Source organism: Crocodylus porosus, unplaced genomic scaffold, assembly GCF_001723895.1.
Source record: "Crocodylus porosus isolate Cpor-Errol unplaced genomic scaffold, CroPor_comp1, whole genome shotgun sequence".
Lineage (NCBI taxonomy): Eukaryota > Metazoa > Chordata > Crocodylia > Crocodylidae > Crocodylus > Crocodylus porosus.
Genome location: NW_017728932.1, coordinates 15,650,770 through 15,669,625, shown reverse-complemented (window position 1 = coordinate 15,669,625; position 18,856 = coordinate 15,650,770). Strand labels below are relative to the sequence as shown.

Below are 18,856 nucleotides of genomic sequence, written 5' to 3'. Positions count from 1 at the left end.
GATCTCCCGAGGTCCCTTCCAGCCCTAATGTCTATGAAATCTATGACTGTCTGCCGTAGTCCTTCGGTTTCTCTGCCTCATTTGGCCGATGGTGTCTTCTCAAAGTGCGAAACGCTCTGTGCAGACTGTTACCCAACTGGGTGTGCCAACTCAGTCAAGCGCATCTTGGCATACTTGGGTGCTCTGAACAAATGCAAATGTTTCTGTTATTGAAGCAATAATCAGTGAATTGCTCCAATTAACTGAACAAATTGTTCATGAAACTTAATTCTGCTGTAAGCTGTGGAACCAGCTGCAAAGACGGCATGTTCTGCCCATTGGAAAGGGGAAGGGAAGGTACCTCATGCTGCTCTTCTGTAATCTGCTTTGGGCAGCAAAAGGCGGGTTGCTTGATTCAATCCTTAGTCGCAATACTAGGAATTGTAGGTGACGACTTGCGTGGAAGTGCACAGGATGAAATATGCTTAAGATGCTGATGAGGAAGCTAGAGCTGAGGTACTTTAGACGGTGGTGATTACAGAAACCCTTGTCTAGTAGTAGTAAGGGGGAAAACAGTAACACTTCATTATTCTTAATCCTAAAATTGAGTTATAAAACATCCCTTAGACATCCAGTCGGACTCTCTTTGCTAACTGATGCTATACCACTCGCAACATGGAAGGCTTTAAACTTTCACAAGCTCTTCACTCTCTGGATATGAAGTATTGATTCAGTAGGAGACAACCGCTTATTGCATCGCATGCTATGCTGCAGATTCTGACACAGTTTGCTGGTTAACCCGTGTCTGTGATTGTTGCTTGCTTTGCAGAAGCGTTCTTCAACCACCCTTTCCTGGATCAGGTTTCAACAGTCAAAAAGTGTAAGTAATAGCATTTTTCCATGTATCTGAGTTAAATGATAGCATTTTAGAACAGATGAGATTAGCAGGTATCACACCCTATTTTATGAAGCATTTTCCAAAGATCAGTAATCATGATGCTTCACTGTTAGTCAGAGAGAGGTTAAATCCTTTGTGTGCTGCTCAGCTGAAGTGTAGCTACCATTTGCACAGCACTGAGGCATTTCTTCTGAGCATACATGGCTGTATAAGTGCATTTGCCAAGGGTATGCACTGTACTTGCAAGCTCTGCAGGGATTTACGAATAAAAAAGTGGCAAGGAAATCACTGCAGTGTCAGTTCATGTGTTTGAAACTTTTTCAGCTTTTCAAAAGGTCAGTCCCCCCCTTTCCCTTTTCTTTGCCTCCTCCAGCCTGTCCTGTGCCAGTACCCACATATGCAGGCTCAGTCTCGGGGAGTTCCTGTGGTAGTTCTCCATCGTGCCGTTTTGCATCTCCTCCAGTAAGTTGTCTCTTTTTGCAAAATCATCTCAGTAGGAAATGTTTTTCCATTTGCTGCTGTTTGCATACAGAAAATGTTGAACTTCCTTGCATGCAGAATTTTAACTGTGACAGTCTAAGCAATTACTTAAAGACAGCAGATTAAGCACTACTGGGGTCTTTGGATGCAGCAGTACATATAATCTGTACAAATTTTACATTGTATAGATGCTTGGTGATATGCAGTCACGTTGCATCTAATATTAAAGTGGCTATTCAAGTGAAACTATTTTTAGGATTTTAGAGAAAGTTTAAAACCTGAAATGCCTGTGTTTTACAAGTTATGCATGGATTGGTTCTGACCTCTTATTTACAGAGATTGCCTACATCCTGGACCTGTTACGTTCATGGCTTTTTCTTTTTCTTTCTTCAGTCCCTGCCAGACATGCAGCATATTCAGGAAGACAATTTATCTTCCCCGCCACTGGGTCCTCCTAACTATCTTCAGGTGTCCAAGGATTCTGCCAGCACCAGTAGCAAGAACTCATCTTGCGACACGGATGATTTTGTCCTGGTCCCACATAACATCTCTTCTGACCACTCCTGTAAGAATCTTTCATGTGCTTCAGGGCACTTCCCATTTCCCCTGAAATATCTTTAGCCTTTTGTTGGTTGGTCTCATTTCCTCCAATTTCTCTTTATTTACACTGAATCTCTGCTCTTGAATAGTCCTTGCAAAATGTGCTTGCTTGACACAGTGAAGGCTCTTGGTTTAAAAGAAGTCAGTTTTAGGTAGCTTCAGAAGCACTAAGATTTAGTATGCAAATATTCTAGCATCCTTCTAGCTTTTCTTCAGTGGAACATATAAAAATGGTAAAAGTTCTGATGGGGCTATTAAATCATGTGACAATGTAGTCATTTGATTCATGGGAAAAACTGATGCATTATCCAATTGAAAAATAAGTCTATCAGCTAAACAAAGCAGTTGCTTGTAGGCCAACTAAACATTTCTGGTTAAACTTGAAGATACCAGTTTCTTGCCTTTCTTTCTCCCTGCCTGTGCCTCTGTGCTATGTAATGGTAGGGAAAAGCCGGGCTTCATAACCGTACAGTTTCATGCAACACTTCTTGTTTTCAGTGCCATTCAGAAAAGCTTAATAAAATGTAAATTTTAGTGAATGCATTTTTTTTTTTTTTATCAGTTGCTTTCTCCATGTCACTAAAAACTTGTGTGCTATGTGTTTGGCTATATTAAGTCATCTTTTACTCTGAGGAATTTTTGCAGACCAGTGTTGTAGCTGTCATGGTGCTGGTGTAACTTAACGCGTGCGCACACACACACACGTGAAGCATAGTGTTAAAGGGATTATATAACATTATTGATGATGGTTTTTCTGGGCTTGATTTGAATTACTATGCAAATTTTGATTTGTTCACTTTGCCTCTTCCTGTAGATGATATGCCATTGGGAGCAACTGGCAGACGGGCTTCAAGCGAGTTCTTGATGTGTGGAGGGTATGTGTTGGGTTTTATCCAAAAAAGTTTTCTGTTTATACATTGATACTTTTGTGCAGCTGTAGAGGTAGCTGTTGAGTCTTGGCGGTGACTGGTTTAATTTTACACTGCTAAGTGGGGGCTCTTCACTGTGAGGTCCACGTGCCAGGCTGAACTCATTTGGAATATGTAAACAGCTTGAGATCAGCAAGTTTCAGATCTAAACAGATGTCTCTGTGGAGCGTTCTTTATATTTTGTGACTGTCTGTACCTTCTTGTTTTAATAGTCAGTCACCGTTAACCATTTCCGGAAGCTCAGGAACTTTACAGAAACCATCCTCAAACTCCTCTCGAAGTAGTTCTTCTAGTTCAGCTAACAGGTATGTTCTGTACTTTATTTTCCCTTTTTTTTTTTTCCATAACTTCACTACTGCCCAAGGTGTTGTTTCATAGGAAACGCTTATGGTACTAGGTAGTATTACTCTCCCAGACTTACTGGCCTGATCTTCAGCTGTGGTTTTTGTGGGTAAAGGTGATTCAGCTAATTTTTGGCTCAGAGGTACCAAATTAGATTTCCTGGAGGAAAGGAAATGTGTTTGGCTTTTGGTTGGCTTTGAAGTTTACTGGCAGTGTTAAATGTATAGGTGTGGGCCTCCAGAAAAAGGGTCGTGTTTATTTTAGTATTCTGAACTATGTCCTTCTGTCCTCCAATGAAAGAGTTGGGGTATTAAATAGGGGTGCACCGATACAGATTTTTTTGGGCTTATTTAGCGCTAGCTGTTCTTTAACAAGCCATATTGGCTGATACCAATCCAATTCTGATATGTAGCACGGAGAGTGGTGTCCAGCTGGTAAGTCTGTTGTGGGGGAAGGCAGATTGAGCCCTCCATGGTGAGGGAGGGAGTGGGGCTGAGGCAGGTGGTGCCCAGCTGGGGTAAAGTGCAGAATAGAGCCACGAGTGGCTCGTCCAGAGAGCAGGGGGGGGGCTCCCACCAGTATGCCACCTTGTGCCCCTGGATCTGCATGCAGGGCAAGGGCTGGCTGCCACTGTGGTTTGGGGCCAGGGCGGTAGGTGGCAGTGGGGCTGGGGGTGGGGTGCAGCCTCCCAAAATTTGCCATAGTCCCTCCCATTTAGCTTCTTTTCCAGCACCAGCACCGCCCACCCTGAGCAGCAGCCTGCCCTTGCCCCATGCACAGATACCACGCAGGGGCCTCGATCTGCCTGCCCCCCACGCCCGTTCCCTCACAACAGACTTACCAGCTGGACCCAGCTGCTCTCTACATTGCCAGGCTGTGCTACCCACCACCTGTGTGCTGCGCTGCCACTGCGCGAATGCATGGGGTGTTTATCAGCCACGTCAGCCCAAAAAACCCCCCAGTTGCTGATGCTATCACTTTTCCTTGCATCGGTCCCGATCCAATATGGGACTGATGTCTCGCTGCACCTCTAGTATTAAATACCCTCTTCATAACTGAATTACTGCATCTGTAGTAGTTAAACATTTAAACGAGCACGATAGCTGAGTGATTTAAACATGCTGGAGTAGCAGAGCCTAATGGTCATTGATCCAGAATTAAGTTTCTTCTTATGTCTAGGAAATCCGGTATGTTGAGTAGCCATCTGCAAGGCGATGGTGGTGCAGCACCTCATTCTGCATGCGCAGTGCCACATTGCAGCACACCTGACTTGAAATGTTCAAAGCGTTGTTTTCTGAACAGAGCTGAACACAAAGCTCCTAATAGAGCTTGTGATGTGACATTGATAAATGGTGATTGATTTGTTTATTTGATGACACTGAGAAAATACTGGGTGTTGCCCTTCTGTTTTAAATTGTTCATTCAGCGTGGAAAGAGAAGGATTTAAGTTGTTTGAAAAGATGCATTTCTTAAACCTTTTCTGCTACAGGAGAAGGTGGATGACTGGCCAAAAAGGGACTGCAGAGATTTTGTTGGCTTTTTTTCTTGGTTTATGCGAATATTACAGAAAGATGTGTCAGCACTTTTGTTTAGCAGTGTGTGCCATAAGATGAAAAGTTTTTTGTCATTTTCTGCTGATCAAAAAAAGCAGTTTGCAAAATCTGCTTAATAGGGCTTATTAGTAAGGTTTATACCTCACCCTGTGTATTTTATGGGCAGATAACCAAAACAACTGATCCCTTTTAGAAATCTCCTTTGGTTCTCAGTTGCCTTTTATGCAGCATGTGGTTAAATAGATTATAGTTTTTGGCGTATAAAAGTTTATTATTTGTAGATCTTATGAAAAGCACAATTCCAGTGCGTGCATTTCTATATGGGTAATATCACAGAGCCAAGTAGTTGGTTAGGGACTGGTGTATGTTATTCTAGCTGCAGACTCTTATTATAATTATTTAATTTTACCTATTGCTTGAACAAATTTTGAATTACCTACATCTGGTTACTCTGGATGTGATTTTTTTTTTTTTTAGAGGGGGCAAAAAAAGGAGGGTGAAGAAGATATTTTGGTTCTCTATAACTCCAGGCTGTAAGGTGATTGCTTTGTTTTTTCCAGCTGGCCACATGGAAAAATGAACCTTTTTCTGTTGAGCTAGTTGAATTCCATTGTACTACACCATTTGAAGCATGACCAGGGATGGGCTTTGCAGAGGGAGGTGAAGAGGTCACTATTGAGACTCCACCTGGAATAGCTGTATGTTTCTGCTGTGAAATTTTCTGCCAGGAGGTAATCATAGTGCTGGCCTTATTAAGCTTCGTAGTTAACATTTCATGAGATCTGGGAGAGGCAGCTGACTCTTGGGGCCAATGCAGAACTTGCACTGTACTGCCCATGGTAAGCATGGGCAGAGTTCATTTTGCAGGGTTTGGAGGAAGAAGTCTCCTAGTCCAAAAGTATGACCGGAGGTACCTAGAGAGCCATTATATACTGCCTTATTACAGCTTTTAATACCAACTTCTCCCCTGTGCAGGGAGTTTAGACCTGTGAAGCTGTATTTGTGGGGCAGCCACTTCCGGCTTTGCCCCCCAGCCAGCTATCGGAAGTGTTCGTATTGGGTCTGCCTGCACGGCCACGTCACTTTGTGGAAGGTTTAGGGTTTTCCAGTGTAGTATGTGGCTCTTGGAGCTGCAGTTTCATCTTGTCTTTTGGGCAGACTCACCACTGCGTCCAGTGAGGTTCAGAACCCTTTTTCTTCCAAGCTGAGAAACTTTTTAAGTGTGGGTTTAAATTTGCACAAAGCAATGAGACTGCTGGAAAAGTGCTGATGGGGTTTTGCCCAAAGCTGCTTTTCCACCTCCTGAATTACCCAGGCATATCTAGTCGCTGGATAGCAGCCAAAGCGTGCACTGTTTCCTTTTGCAAAGGAGGCACTGTTCCTTGGGGGGGGGTTACAGACCACGTTATATAGGAGAAACTTATTTTTCACATCACCCTTGCCTTTTTTGTCTTGCTGCATTAGAGTTAAGCAGATTGTGAGATCCTTAAATCATGACTGACTGGTAAAACAGAACTGTCCAAGGAAATAGGATTTTTACATAATGGAGTGGCAGAGTAATGAACAATGCTGATAAAAACAAAATTGGGAATCAATAGGATTGTAGCTTTGCGGGGGGTGCTGTGACTGTCATTTCTTTGGGTTTTAGCTGGGTGGGAAGAAAATCTGCTGTTTGTTTCCCCCAGTAATTTTTGTCCACTTCACTTCAGCGTCTTCCCAAGAGAGGGTGAAGTTCTTCTTGAATAATTGATGACTTGGCAACTCTCCTTCTTGCAGCTCTCTGCTTTCTCTAGTATCCCTGGGCCGTTGTTCAGTTTTGTCAGTGAACCTGTCTTCCAGATAGTTTTCTGCAGGTCCTGCAGAAAACTATCACAGGCTTGGACGGTGGATGGGGGAATGCTCCAGATGACCTATGGAGGGGGCTAGCTGGGAAACGGAAATAGCTCTGCCTCCTTTGAAACTGGCAATTTTCGGGAGACGGCTTTCCCTCCTTGTGCCCTGCTACTCTCCTCATTCCTTGACCCATATTGTGGCCTATTCCTTTCTCATTCCTCCCTCTTGATCAACCCCACCCCGTCATTCCTGGTCTGCCCCAGAGCACTCCCCTATTGCTCTCCGTGGCTTTACTGATACTGTCGAGAGCAGGGCTTTACTTCTGCTTGACTGGGGTGAGGCAGGCTTGAGCTGACCTGGGCAAGTCAGGTGGAGCCCAGCATGTTGTGCTTGTTTGGAGGTGCGCCGAAGAGTCCTAGGCAGCTCAGTGGGGAGTGCTCAAAGGACCTGGGTTCCAGTCCCACCTCGGTCTGTCTGCTTAGGTAACCATTGGCAAGTCAGTTTAACACCCCGTGCCTCAATTTCCCCATCCATAAAATGGGGGTGTTAGTTGGTTCTGAGCTCCTTTGTAAAACACTTCGGGGGGCTGCTGCTGAAATTTAGCTCTGCATATGAGTCGGGCATTCTTCTTACAGTCCCTACTTGCCATATCCACAGGGCATCTCTCCTCCAGGTTTCTCTAGCTGGCTTCTGAAGATAAATGTTGTAACAGCAACCAAAAGGAGGCAGAATTAGTATCAGTATTAGTAGAAATTGCTAGTTACTCAGTTTTGTGGCATATAATACTCCCAGAAGATTTTTTTATATTTGGAGGAAAAAAATGTGAAAAGCCTAGATCCATAAAGAGCAGGAGTGTTGCTGTGGTAAGAGTTAGCCCAAGTGGTTCAACCTGCAAATTATGGCTGCCTGCTGGGGCATACATCTCTGTTGCTCCAGCAACAATATTTGCTTTTTTCTTTTTCTTTTCTCTCCTCCTCTGTGCTTGGTTTGGTTTGATTCAGAAGAGTTCAGTGCAGCATGAGATCCACTAGTACTTCATCAGTACTACTTTCGGGCAGGGAGGTCAGAGGGGGAAGGGTGCGAGGTAACCCTCAAGATGCCACGTTGAATTTGGTGCATAAGAGCAGCTTAAACAGCCAGACACATTTTCTACAATAGCCAGAAGTAGAAGGGGGTAGATTCCTTGGAAAGCCATGGGGGTCAGGGACCAGACAGCAGCAGAGACGGAAAAGGTGTTATCAGAGAGAACCAATGACTCGGACTGGTTTTATTTTTACAAAGAGAAGATAATTGCAAAAGGGTGTGTGTATGTGTTCAAAATTTGCCCTTGTACTGAACAGTAGATAAATTATTGATCAGTTTGTAATAAACAGATTTGACCATGTTATAATTCCGGTCACGTTGCCCTTTCTGTATCGGGCGTGAAGGTTTTTAAGAACGTATCGAATAGTTTTCATTGCAGTCCTTCAAATCCTTCAACCATTTTTCTGGGCTTGCACCTCTGAGAAGCCAGGTAGGAAAACTTGGACTTCCTCAAAGGAATCCTTGCCTTTCCAATTCTGCACGCAGGTGGCAGTTGTATGTATTTGCAAGTGGGCGGCTGGTGACATGCTAATTGCTCTGGAGAAAGTTGCTCCATTTTCCAAATGGGCATTGAGAAATCCCTCGGGTCACTGACCCTGGCTAGGTGAGGTAATCTGCAGGTTGCTGATTTGGCTCTGCATTCAGGTGTGTTGTAGCCACGGATTATGTAATGTTTTTTTTGTTCCAAATTCACCAGGTCTCCCGGGAGATCTGCCTGTGCCTTAGTGGCTCTTGTAAACATTCCTGTCCGCCCTGCGCTTGAACTTCCTGTTCTTTAAGCAGCGAGTTTTCCCAGAACTGCCTTGTTTTGAAACATCATGAACAGAGCAGTGTGACAGGGAGGACCGGAGTCCTGCTCCTCTGTAGGCTGTGTCCCGTGATGGATCCTTTTTAGTTTGCCTCATCATTCTCTGCTCTCCCTCTGAATGCCAGTGTTGGAGCAGGGCATCGGTGGCAACAGCTCTCCGTCTGGCTCCGTGTGTGTGTGTGTGTGTGCGCGCGCCAGGCTTGGAGGAGCCGCAGCTCGTATTTCATGCAGACTCTGCAAAACTGCAGCTTGTTTCTGGGACTTCTCTTTAACTGTCAGTGATGGTGATTTAGCAAGAGAGTTGCTTACCGGCACTTGTTTCCTGACTCGGTACCTTCCTGCTCCAGGCAGTGTCAGCCGTCGGTGTCCCCCCGCAGCGAAACGGCACCGATTCCCGTTCCCACGCAGTTACGGAATTACCAGCGCATAGAACAGAACCTCACGTCGACCGCCAGCCCCGTTTCAAATCCCCATGGATCCCCAAGGTGAGTCCTGCTTCTTTTTTTCCTCCCCTCTCAGCACTCGTTCCTGCTTGTGCACTGGAAGATGACCACGCTTGTCTGCAAGCCTGTTACTTCTCCTCTAAACTGAATTGTACAAATAGTTATTTATGCATCAAGGCAGTCGAAAACAAATATTGGACTAATCTACCGGGAATGGCTGTGCAGTACAGCGAGAGTTTCTGTGCGCTCTCTTTCTGAGAAGCTTAAATTGCTTGGTTTTCAACTCTGAAATGTTGCCTGAGGAAATAAAAGGATGAGTTCTTGCCCTTTTTGTTCCTCCTCCTTTCCTGTGTTTTTTTTCTGTATGTCATGAAATGGAGATGTCCATAATAAATTCTCTTCCAGCTTCATCATAATAGTAGGATGGATGCTTTGTTTTATATAACACAAAGGGACAAATTTGTGAATTGCTGGGGGGGCATTTGGTAATAAAAAGTTTTGCTGCTTCCCGTCACACTTCCAGACTTGGTGTTTCACAGAGGGTCAAGGGTGTGGGCGGCTGTGGTTCAAGAGACAGGTTATTTGAAATGTGGTTCCTTTTTTTAAGAACGAAGTCACAGTTGCTTGGATTTCTCAGGATTTTTAATTTTGAGGTTCTGCTTGTACGTTTCTTGGGTTTGCCTTGACTTGGTTTTGAATAACTGGTTCCCAGCAACTGAGCCACACACAGCCCAATACTGCACACTCTCACTATTGTTCTAGGCTCCCTTTTTCTACCCTAGTGATGGGTGTTCATGGTGGAGTCTGCTGCTGCCACCTGCCTTCCACTCCACTGCGTGTACAGTGATGAGAAATCAACAGGCTTAATTACCTAGGTTGTTACAGACGGTGACTGAATTTGATAAAATGATTAGTCTGAAGATTATAAACCTTCATGCTAAATGATACCTCATTTACATTTCTCCTATTTAATATTATGTTACAGCATTAAAAGTCAGGATCCAACTGTGATCAAAAGTGTCAAATGCTACTAGCTTTTGGTGCAAGGGGCTCAGCTTAAACCTCATTAAAATCAGTTTATGATCTGCTTTAAGAGCTTTTCTAACGCACTGAGAACTCCTCTTTCCATTATACCCACCCCTTCCGCATGTATGTGCTCAAGATGATATTCTTTTGAATATCAGTATTCAGTGCTTGCCTGTGCTTCCCCCCCTCCCCCCATTTCCTATAGCAGAGGGCATAAAGATCAGGACAGTTGCAGCCTGTGTTTGCTTCTTATTGTCCATCACTGCAAAGTTAGAAGTAATATTCTCCATGTTCGTTGCTCTAGCAAGAAACTAGCTTTCCTTCAAGTGTTATAGTTGTGGGGAGGTTCTTTGCCTCTTGGGTAAGAGTAGTAATAGATTTTTCAACTTTATTCGAGGTACCTTTGCATAGCACAGGGTGATGGAGCTTAATTCACTGGACTTCTAGGTCTACCCATCCTGTAATTTTGCTGTCAAGCTCAGCAAAGGATCCTTTTATAAGTGTTAGTTCTTCAAGAGGCCTCCAAAGACCAGAAAGGCAAAATCAAAACTCTTCCTCAAACAAGTTGTCTTAGGGCCTTACTCAAAGACTGTACCTAACTTGGAATCTGTTTACCTCCGTTTTCTTCCCAACGCAACATGTCCCTGGATGAGGAGAGACTCCATACATTGCAGGAATGTTGGATGTTTTCTCTGACTTTTTGTGATCATTCCAGCCTGTCTCAAGGAAATATTACAAGTATACTGAGCGGATCTTGGACTGCGTTTAAAACATGTTATGTTAACAAAAAAAAGTTTCACCCTCTCACCAGGCAGCTTCTGGCCAGCAAACGTTTAGATATCTGCAGGCCAACGCCGTGGAGTTATGTGCACACCTTCAGCTTTCATTGTGGCCTGGTGCAGGCTTCCAGGTGGGTGGGCACTTTGGCAGGGCAGTCTTCACTTACACACCTCAGACACTCACTAGTCACCCAGATTGAAATTCACTCTGTCCCTTGAAGAAGGAACAGTTACCTAGTCTCACGGAAGCATAGTTCACTGAGAGATGCTGTCAACACAGGCTCTTCCCCACCATCTCTGTCCCCACTGACAAGTCCTATTTTTGGAATTTTTATTGGGGAAGAAACTTGAGTGAGAGTTGCAGCTGCCCTGACTTCCATCCTCTGCTACAGGAAACAAGGGGTCACATGGCTCACAGGCACAACCCTGACGGACTGAATTCTTTTGAACGGAGTCTCATGCATGTGTGCATATGGCAGTGAAATCTGTGTTATGCTACACTATAGTTAGTGGAAGGTAAGTAACCATCCTTTCTGATTTTCAATCCCTCCAGATCTGCAGTGGTGAGACGATCCAATACCAGCCCTGTGGGCTTTATGAAGATGGGCTCTTGCTCTCCAGTACCAGCAGACACTGTGCAGGGGGTTGGGCGCAGGCTGTCCACAGGGTCTTCAAGACCATATTCTCCTTCACCATTGGGTAAGTTAATAAATTGATAAATAACAAGTGAAAGCGTACCTCGAGTGGTCCATGTTTTGTTGTGAGATTGATAAAGTATGTGTCCACACTGTTCTTGCTTGCGAAAGTAGTTCACGTTAAGCAGTTAACAGGAGCATGTTTAAAGAAAGCCAGCTGTCTGTTGGTTTCTTTTCAATTGTGAAGTATAAAGCATACACCCTTACACTTCTGCTTTTAATTTGAACAGTTGGAACTATACCCGAGCAGCTCGGACACTGTTGCTGTGGGCAACCTCAAGGGCATGAATCGAGGAATAGAAACTCTTCAGGTGAGTGCTGTTGGCCAGTGCAGACAACCACGTTCAGTTTGGCCACATGTCTAAAAGCACTTCCCAAAGAGTGGTAATTGTCATGCCCCTGCTTTGTAGATTGGGCGTCGGGGGCATAGACAAGCAGAGTGGCTTTAGAGGGAAGTGGAGCAAAGTAGCTTGGTCCAAAACGCCTTCCTCCCCAGCCCTGCGGTCAGATCTCTAGACAAGTTTTACGATTCTGTTTTGCACAACACTAAAGAGCAGCTGCTAATTGTGGTTATTGAGCAAGAACAGAGAAGGACTAGACTAATAAATGGTAGCCACTTGTTTCTCAGCATCTGGTTGTGAGAGGCTAATGCTGTCATGCTGATATTCAGAAATGGCAGCAAGAAATGCCCGTGTTCAGCGCTCCCATTCTCGTTCCCTTGCGGCATCGATCAGTGTCTGACACTAGTTGCCAGGCATTCAGTAAGCTTGGTCAGTCATTAGTTATTAGGACATGCAAACGGTAGACTCTGGGGAGGGATTGAATTGGACCTTATGATGGTTTGACATTAAGATGGGACCCTCTGCGTAGCATAAGAAGGGGTACTGAGGATAGCCCAGAAAAGTGCAGCATGCCACTTCAGCGGAGGGTTAAATAATGACTTCGCAGATTTCATTGTTCCTCTTCTCTGTTGTAAATGTGAAGCCCGTGCCATTTGAAATAGTTGTTTTGCATAAATTGAAATGTGTGTCCCACAAGCATCCTGTGGTGAACGAGCCTTTGCCTCTAGGGCAAACGTAGGTAGCCTCCAAGTGTCATAAATACCCGACAGCTGTATTGGCTGTGCAGTGTGTGTTTTCCATCATAAAGATAACCATTGCAGTTATCGCTCTTGCTGCACACCTGAATTACCTTTTCATAGATTTCATAGACATCAGGGCTGGAAGGGACCTCGGGAGATCATCGAGTCCAGCCCCCTGCCCCAAGGGCAGGAAGTCAGCTGGGGTCATTGGATCCCAGCAAGATAAGCTTCAGATAAGCTCTACAGGACAGGCTTGAGGCACAATATAAGGAAGCTTGAGCTCTCACTGTATTTGTGACACATTTTATGGGCGTGATTAGAGATTTTCAGGGCTGAGTCAAGTACCTTTGACCAGCAATGCATTTGCTTATGTAACATACCCCAACTTCTTTTTTTCAGCAACATGGTTGCTTAATTCTCACTTGTAAACCTTTCTTGAGTGCTCTTATTTGACTTTAATAACATTCCTTAGTATTAAAATGTTGCTGTGGTGGTTTTATTGTGGAACATATCACAAACTATATTATAAACCGATCTTAAAATTCTTAAAGCCTTGGAAATTATGGCTGTCTAGAATTGAAAGGAGACCATAGCTCCTTCACTCAGATTTTTCCTAAGCATTGAAACTATCCACCTGAGTGTTGCATCTCTGCCCAATAAGTATTCTGTCAGCGTAGACAAGTGAGCTATTTGTCAATGAATGCTAAACATGTGGAATTCAAAAGCCCCTCCTGATGACAGTGAGGCGAGAACAGCAGCCAGTGATAAGATGAGACTCGCTTCCAAAGTGCGAGCTGATGTGTTTCGAAGTGGACCGGCCAAAAAGGCAGAGGGATTTTAGTCAAAACTCCTGGTTGAGAATTTAGTGAGGAATGAACACAAGCGCTCTGCAAATAACCTTCCTGCTTGCAGCTTCAAACCAAACACTGCTGAGCAGAAAGAGGGTGAGGTAGCTCAAGCTTACTCTAACTCATTAATGTAGGCCTGAGAAGGTTAATGAAATCTTGGCTAAATCAGTAGGCGCTTTATTGAGCAAACTGCAAGAAATGGTTTTATGATGAGCAGTTCTTGAAACACTGATTTATGAAACTGAAGCACATTTCAAAAGGCTGCTTTGTGTAGCTCTTAAACTGATATATTGCTGTGATAACTTAACGGGACAGTGTGAAAAAGCAACAAAGACATTAACAGTTTGGTTTATGTGGAAAGTTCTGAGTGAGATTGTCAGCACTTTGTTCCCCAAATTCCCTGACATTATGAAGTGGTGCTTCTTACATGCAAGGCTGTGACCATGAGGCTTCAGCTTTTATGAACAGCCCTCGCTTGACGTGATATATCATCTGAATGACCGTGGGCACATAAAGGAAGAGAAGATGCCATCAAACTTCAGACTGCATAAACAACACAGAAGACTCTGGCCGTTCTCGGTTTTAACCTTGATTAGCTGAGTTGCGTTCCCATGAGGCATGCTTAGAATGTATAACCTTGCGTTTTCATAGCTGCACAGTTGCACGCATAGAAAGTAGCTCATCTCTGCAGGCAAAAGGCCTCTGTGGGTGAGACTATTACAGGAAACTTCTCACCAAAGCTCACTGTTGAGCGAAGTGGGTCCTGTGGATCCTTGTATTTGCACCAGGACAATCTGACATTCCTGATCAGGAACAGACTTGTTCCATGCATGGAGCTCTGTAAGAAAGACAGAGGTAAAGACAAATGGCCAGAGTAGTGGTCTTCCCTTCGTATTTCACTGCTCTTGTGGTCTCTGCTGTCTCAGCAGGAGCCACAAGGGTGAGTCGCCCCTTGTGCCTGAGGACAGATTCATTACACTTTTTTAAAAATAATTAATTTTCATCAGTCACGTTCTGTGACTTGTGATCAAAAGATGAGCACAATTAGGAAAAGGTCTTTGCTTTTTCTTCTTTCCCATCTACTCTGTTTCCATCCTTTAGCAATGATTTTGTGTGGAAGATTTTCCTTTGGTAAATACTGTTGTTTAAGTAGCTTTTCAGTGCTGGGATTCTAAAAATACTCCCTTTAGAAGTTTTTTGTCGGTGCAGTTCTGTTACTGCAGCAATTCTTTAAGCCAGGCTGTTGCAACTGAGATGTTCCTGTTGGAGCTGGCTGCTTCATTTATCGTGGCTCAGCTTGTCGCAAGTAGTCGGCAGCCAGTACAGCTTTCCCCTTGAACTCCTGTTCTTCATCGTCCTGGTGTACATCTAGCCTTTAGTCTGAATAGCTGGTGCTCTGTATCCACTGCTCTTAACATCTGGCGAGCTGGTAAAGAGCCATATTTCACAAGATTAGAAGAGGTCTGTCCTCTTGGATTAACTTCAAAGTCTCTTTAAACAAGGCTTTCTGTCTTGCTGAGATGATCTGAAGCAGGGCTAGCAGAAACTCACTTTTCTTCTCGGTGTTTCTCCCCAGGTTCTCCAGTACCACAGTCTCAGTCACCTCAGTCCTTCATGATGGGAGCCAGGCTGCAGAGTGCTCCAACTCTTACTGATATCTACCAGAACAAACAGAAGCTCCGAAAGCAGCATTCGGACCCCGTGTGCCCGTCATATGCAGGGTATGGGTACAGCCATTCTCCGCAGCCAAGCAGGCCTGTTAGCCTGGGAACGTCACCTACAAAACATATGGGATCATCACCTAGGAGCTCAGACTGGCTGTTTAAAACTCCGTTACCAACAATTATTGGCTCTCCCACTAAGGTTTGTTGAACATTATTCTGTCTGAAGATAGGAAGTGACACCATAGTGCTTACCACTGTTCCCTTTAGGAATGTGGGCTTGTGTGCTAACCAGATTCCATGCGTCTTCCAGGCAACTGCTCCTTTCAAGATACCCAAAACTCAAGCATCCTCGAACTTGCTGGCTCTGGCTACTCGTCAGGGGTCAGCAGATGCTCCATTGCAGCCTAAAGACATAACAGACCCAAGGGGCTTCATGCACTTCCACTTCACGCAAGGCGGTGAAAAACAGGTTGCAGAGCATCACAGCAAGGCAGCATTTGGCAGGTAGAACACACTGTGGTTTATAAACGGCAGGAGATGCACAGGTGTATGTGACTGGTGACCTGTAGCATATTTGCAATGTCTTTTGCTATGGAGACATTGGGGTACATGCTAGAGAAACATTCTCTGCAGCGTATTAAATATAGTACTAACTTCCTGGAGTCCCTCATACAGCTGACAAAGTTCCCTTTGGTTTATTTTGATCATCTGAACCTGGAGTGCTCTTTTCCAGCATGAGCCTCTTAGTTTTTAATTCAAAAGCATGGTAAACTTTATACAGATAACTTTGAAATGAATAACTTTTGTAGAAACCTCTGTTTGAGTCCTTGCATTGTAATAGAGGGGGTTCTGTGTAGATTTGCTGTACCCCTGTTGGGGTATTCTTTTTATCTATTTAAGAATTCTACATAGTAGCACCTAACTTGTCAGCCATCCTCGGGAGCAAGGTGTGCATTGAGACACTTGTTCTGAAGCCATTTGCTCTTCTGTCTAGATCTGTCAGTACTGGGAAGCTGTCAGATCAGCAAGTGAAGGCTACCCTTGGGGGCCAGTTATATCAGGGCAGCACAGACAGCCTCAATACTGAGCGACCGATGGACACAGGTAAAGAACAAGAGTTATGCAGCCAAGTTGTCGTACTGGGAAGAGTTGTTATGGGTATGATTGTTGTGTCAACCTATCTAATGTCAGCCCACATGTCTGGAAGATGACTTCATCTGCATGTTCAGCAGCTCTGTAAAGCATCGCGGTGTTGCCAGCGTATGTAAATATCCGTCACGCAGCTGCGCTTAATGACAAAAATATCAGAACTGCATGTGCTGGCTTGGGATTTTGCACTTCCCTTATTGCAGCTTCATTTCCTAATTCCAGCTTATTTTCACACAGAGGCAGTCCCCATCATTCTGCTTCATATTATCTTTTAAAGCTAGCAATTTATGCCTTTCCAGAAAGCAGTCTACAGGGGATTATGGCTAGAGTTCCCACATTTTTTTTTTTCCTTTTAAACAGTGGATATATGCAGGCAGGTCTAACTTTTTCGGCCTCCAGGTTTCTGCTTGCATTAGAGTTTTTAATAGTACCTCTTTCCATATGTTTAAGCACAGTTTCCAGAGTTTTCAAAAATAGTCTCCAATCTTCTTTGCCTTAAAGAATTTAGAGCTAAGAGCAGTTCATGGTATGTGGAAGGGGACCGGAAAAGCCAGAGGTGCATCACAGTCCTGCCAGCTCTGCTTTCAGTCTGTTTGCATCATTTGTTCTCAGACTTACCTTGTTCTCCTCCCCCATTCTAATCCACAGTGTGCATGTATCTGTTTGCCAGGTGTGGTGTGCAGCTGCATTAGCAATGAGGATATGATTTTTTTTTAAAAAAACTAACATAATATGTAATCTTGTTTCCCAGCTCCGGCAGGAGCCTGTGGAATTGCAATGGCACCACCTTGCATAGGAACTGGAGCAAGTTCCAGGGCTGTAATGTTTACTGTAGGGTCACCTCCAAGTAGCGCTACCCCTCCTACCTGCACCCACATGGTCCTCAGAACTAGAACGACTTCAGGTAAGACGCGTCTTTAAAAACGGTTTATTTTTGGAAATCTGAATTCTCTCGTTTCTCTGCCCTTTGGGACTGTTTAAATGCATTTGTGCAAAGCTTAACAGTAGGGCCTTGGGGCTATTTTAAGAGCAGCTATTTAAGCAGTAAGTATGTTGGGAGGAGAATTTTTGGATACTTTTCTGCCTTCTTTTAGAGAGAGGGATGGGATAGTTAGTTCAGTGCTTCGCAGTGCACTCCCTGGTGCTTGTGACAGCCTGCACCGTGTCGTCGTACTGTGAGGGGTTCAACACCATCTGTGACACCAGCAAAGAAAACTTAAATTCCCCAGCCTGTTTGTAACTTGCTGTGCAGCATGCAGGACATGAAGCACCCAGTGTACCCACTGGCTGCATTCCAGCACGGTGGCATGGGGATGTGAAATACAGAAGGCACCAAGTTGGAAGCCCTTGTGTATTCAAGAAATGCAGGTGTGCAAACTGTGCAAGGAGAACTTGAAGACTCGACCAAGTAAGTATCTACAGTCAGAGTTCTTGTGAGACTTTCACCAAGCGTGTTTTATAAATCTCACTGTCCAACAGAGGCTGGTGCAAGGTGCTCTGCAGATTTGATATAAAGTACATTGAGAAACAGCCCCCATAGTGAATTCATGTTGTTTATTACTTTGTCTTTTACTGTCAACCTCAGCCCAGAGTTGCAGATGGACCCACCTCTGAGACTTGTTTTGTTTTGTTTCCTTGCAGTTGGATCCAACAGTTCTGGAGGGTCTCTCTGCTCTACAAGTGGCCGTGTATATATGGGCTCCCCTCCTGGTATTTATATGGGCTCTTCTCCCCCTGGAGCAGACCCAGCTCCAAATCTGAAGTACATGCCGTACGGTACTTCGCCTCCCAGCTTAGAGGGCTTTATCACTTTTGAAGCACCTGAACTACCTGAGGAAACTTTAATGGAGGTACAGAAAAAGATAATGTACCATTGTAATACATCTAATGCTAGGAGACTTGGAAATAATAGGAGAGGGGTTCCAAATCTTACCAAGTAGAGGTTTTAAAGGTGTTCTCTTCACTGTTCATTGTTCCTTACCAATTTTGTTCTCGTCTGCTGGACAGCTGTTCGTTGCCTTTCCTGTATCTGATAAGTGACAATAATAAGCGTGGCTGTCGTAGTTCAACAAAGCCTTCAACTGATAGGTCACCCTTTTGGTGCCAAGCCTCTATACATGTGTGCTGTTTGTGACAGTGGCTCGCTTGCAGTAGTCCAGTGTTTCTTCACAGCAGACAGTGTGAAGTCCTGCTTGTGGCTGGCAAGAAAAAAGTCCTTTTTTAATTGTACTGTGAAATGACCCTTAACACAGAATCTGAAGCTGTTCATGACGACAGTGCCATCATCAAAACATAGATTTCTCAAGGCAAGGACACTGAGTGTATACACCCTGTGGGAGATGGCCTTGGACACTCACAAAACTGTATACAAGGTGCATTTTGGGCTTTGATTAGGCCTTTTGTTTGTCCCCCCAATAGTACTGCTAAAATTTAGCCAGCAAAGTGGGGAGCCAATTTTAGGTTGGGCACAATGAATGTTTCGTAGTTTCTAGGGTTGGAAGGGACCTGAGTAGATCATCGAGTCTGACCCCCTGCCATGGCAGGAAAGAGTACTGGGGTCAAACAACCCCAGCAAGGTGTTCATCTAACCTCCTCTTAAAGACCCCCAGGGTAGGAGCCAGCACCACTTCTCTTGGAAGTTGGCCCCAGATCCTAGCCGCCCTGAC

General features: G+C 44.4%; 1 protein-coding gene across 2 annotated transcripts in view; it reads left to right on the top strand.

Annotated features, from left to right (window-relative positions):
* ULK2 (unc-51 like autophagy activating kinase 2) overlaps positions 1 to 18,856 on the top strand; it is a 53,587-nt gene that overhangs the window by 27,041 nt on the left and 7,690 nt on the right. For both annotated transcript variants that reach the window (XM_019545730.1, XM_019545731.1), the window contains 13 exons: positions 809 to 859; positions 1,251 to 1,339; positions 1,751 to 1,922; positions 2,772 to 2,832; positions 3,099 to 3,191; positions 8,853 to 8,990; positions 11,307 to 11,452; positions 11,679 to 11,759; positions 14,954 to 15,240; positions 15,352 to 15,545; positions 16,036 to 16,145; positions 16,942 to 17,094; positions 17,832 to 18,040. In XM_019545730.1, the coding sequence (XP_019401275.1) occupies positions 809 to 859; positions 1,251 to 1,339; positions 1,751 to 1,922; positions 2,772 to 2,832; positions 3,099 to 3,191; positions 8,853 to 8,990; positions 11,307 to 11,452; positions 11,679 to 11,759; positions 14,954 to 15,240; positions 15,352 to 15,545; positions 16,036 to 16,145; positions 16,942 to 17,094; positions 17,832 to 18,040 (1,784 nt within the window). The remainder of the gene's footprint in view (positions 1 to 808; positions 860 to 1,250; positions 1,340 to 1,750; positions 1,923 to 2,771; positions 2,833 to 3,098; positions 3,192 to 8,852; positions 8,991 to 11,306; positions 11,453 to 11,678; positions 11,760 to 14,953; positions 15,241 to 15,351; positions 15,546 to 16,035; positions 16,146 to 16,941; positions 17,095 to 17,831; positions 18,041 to 18,856) is intronic.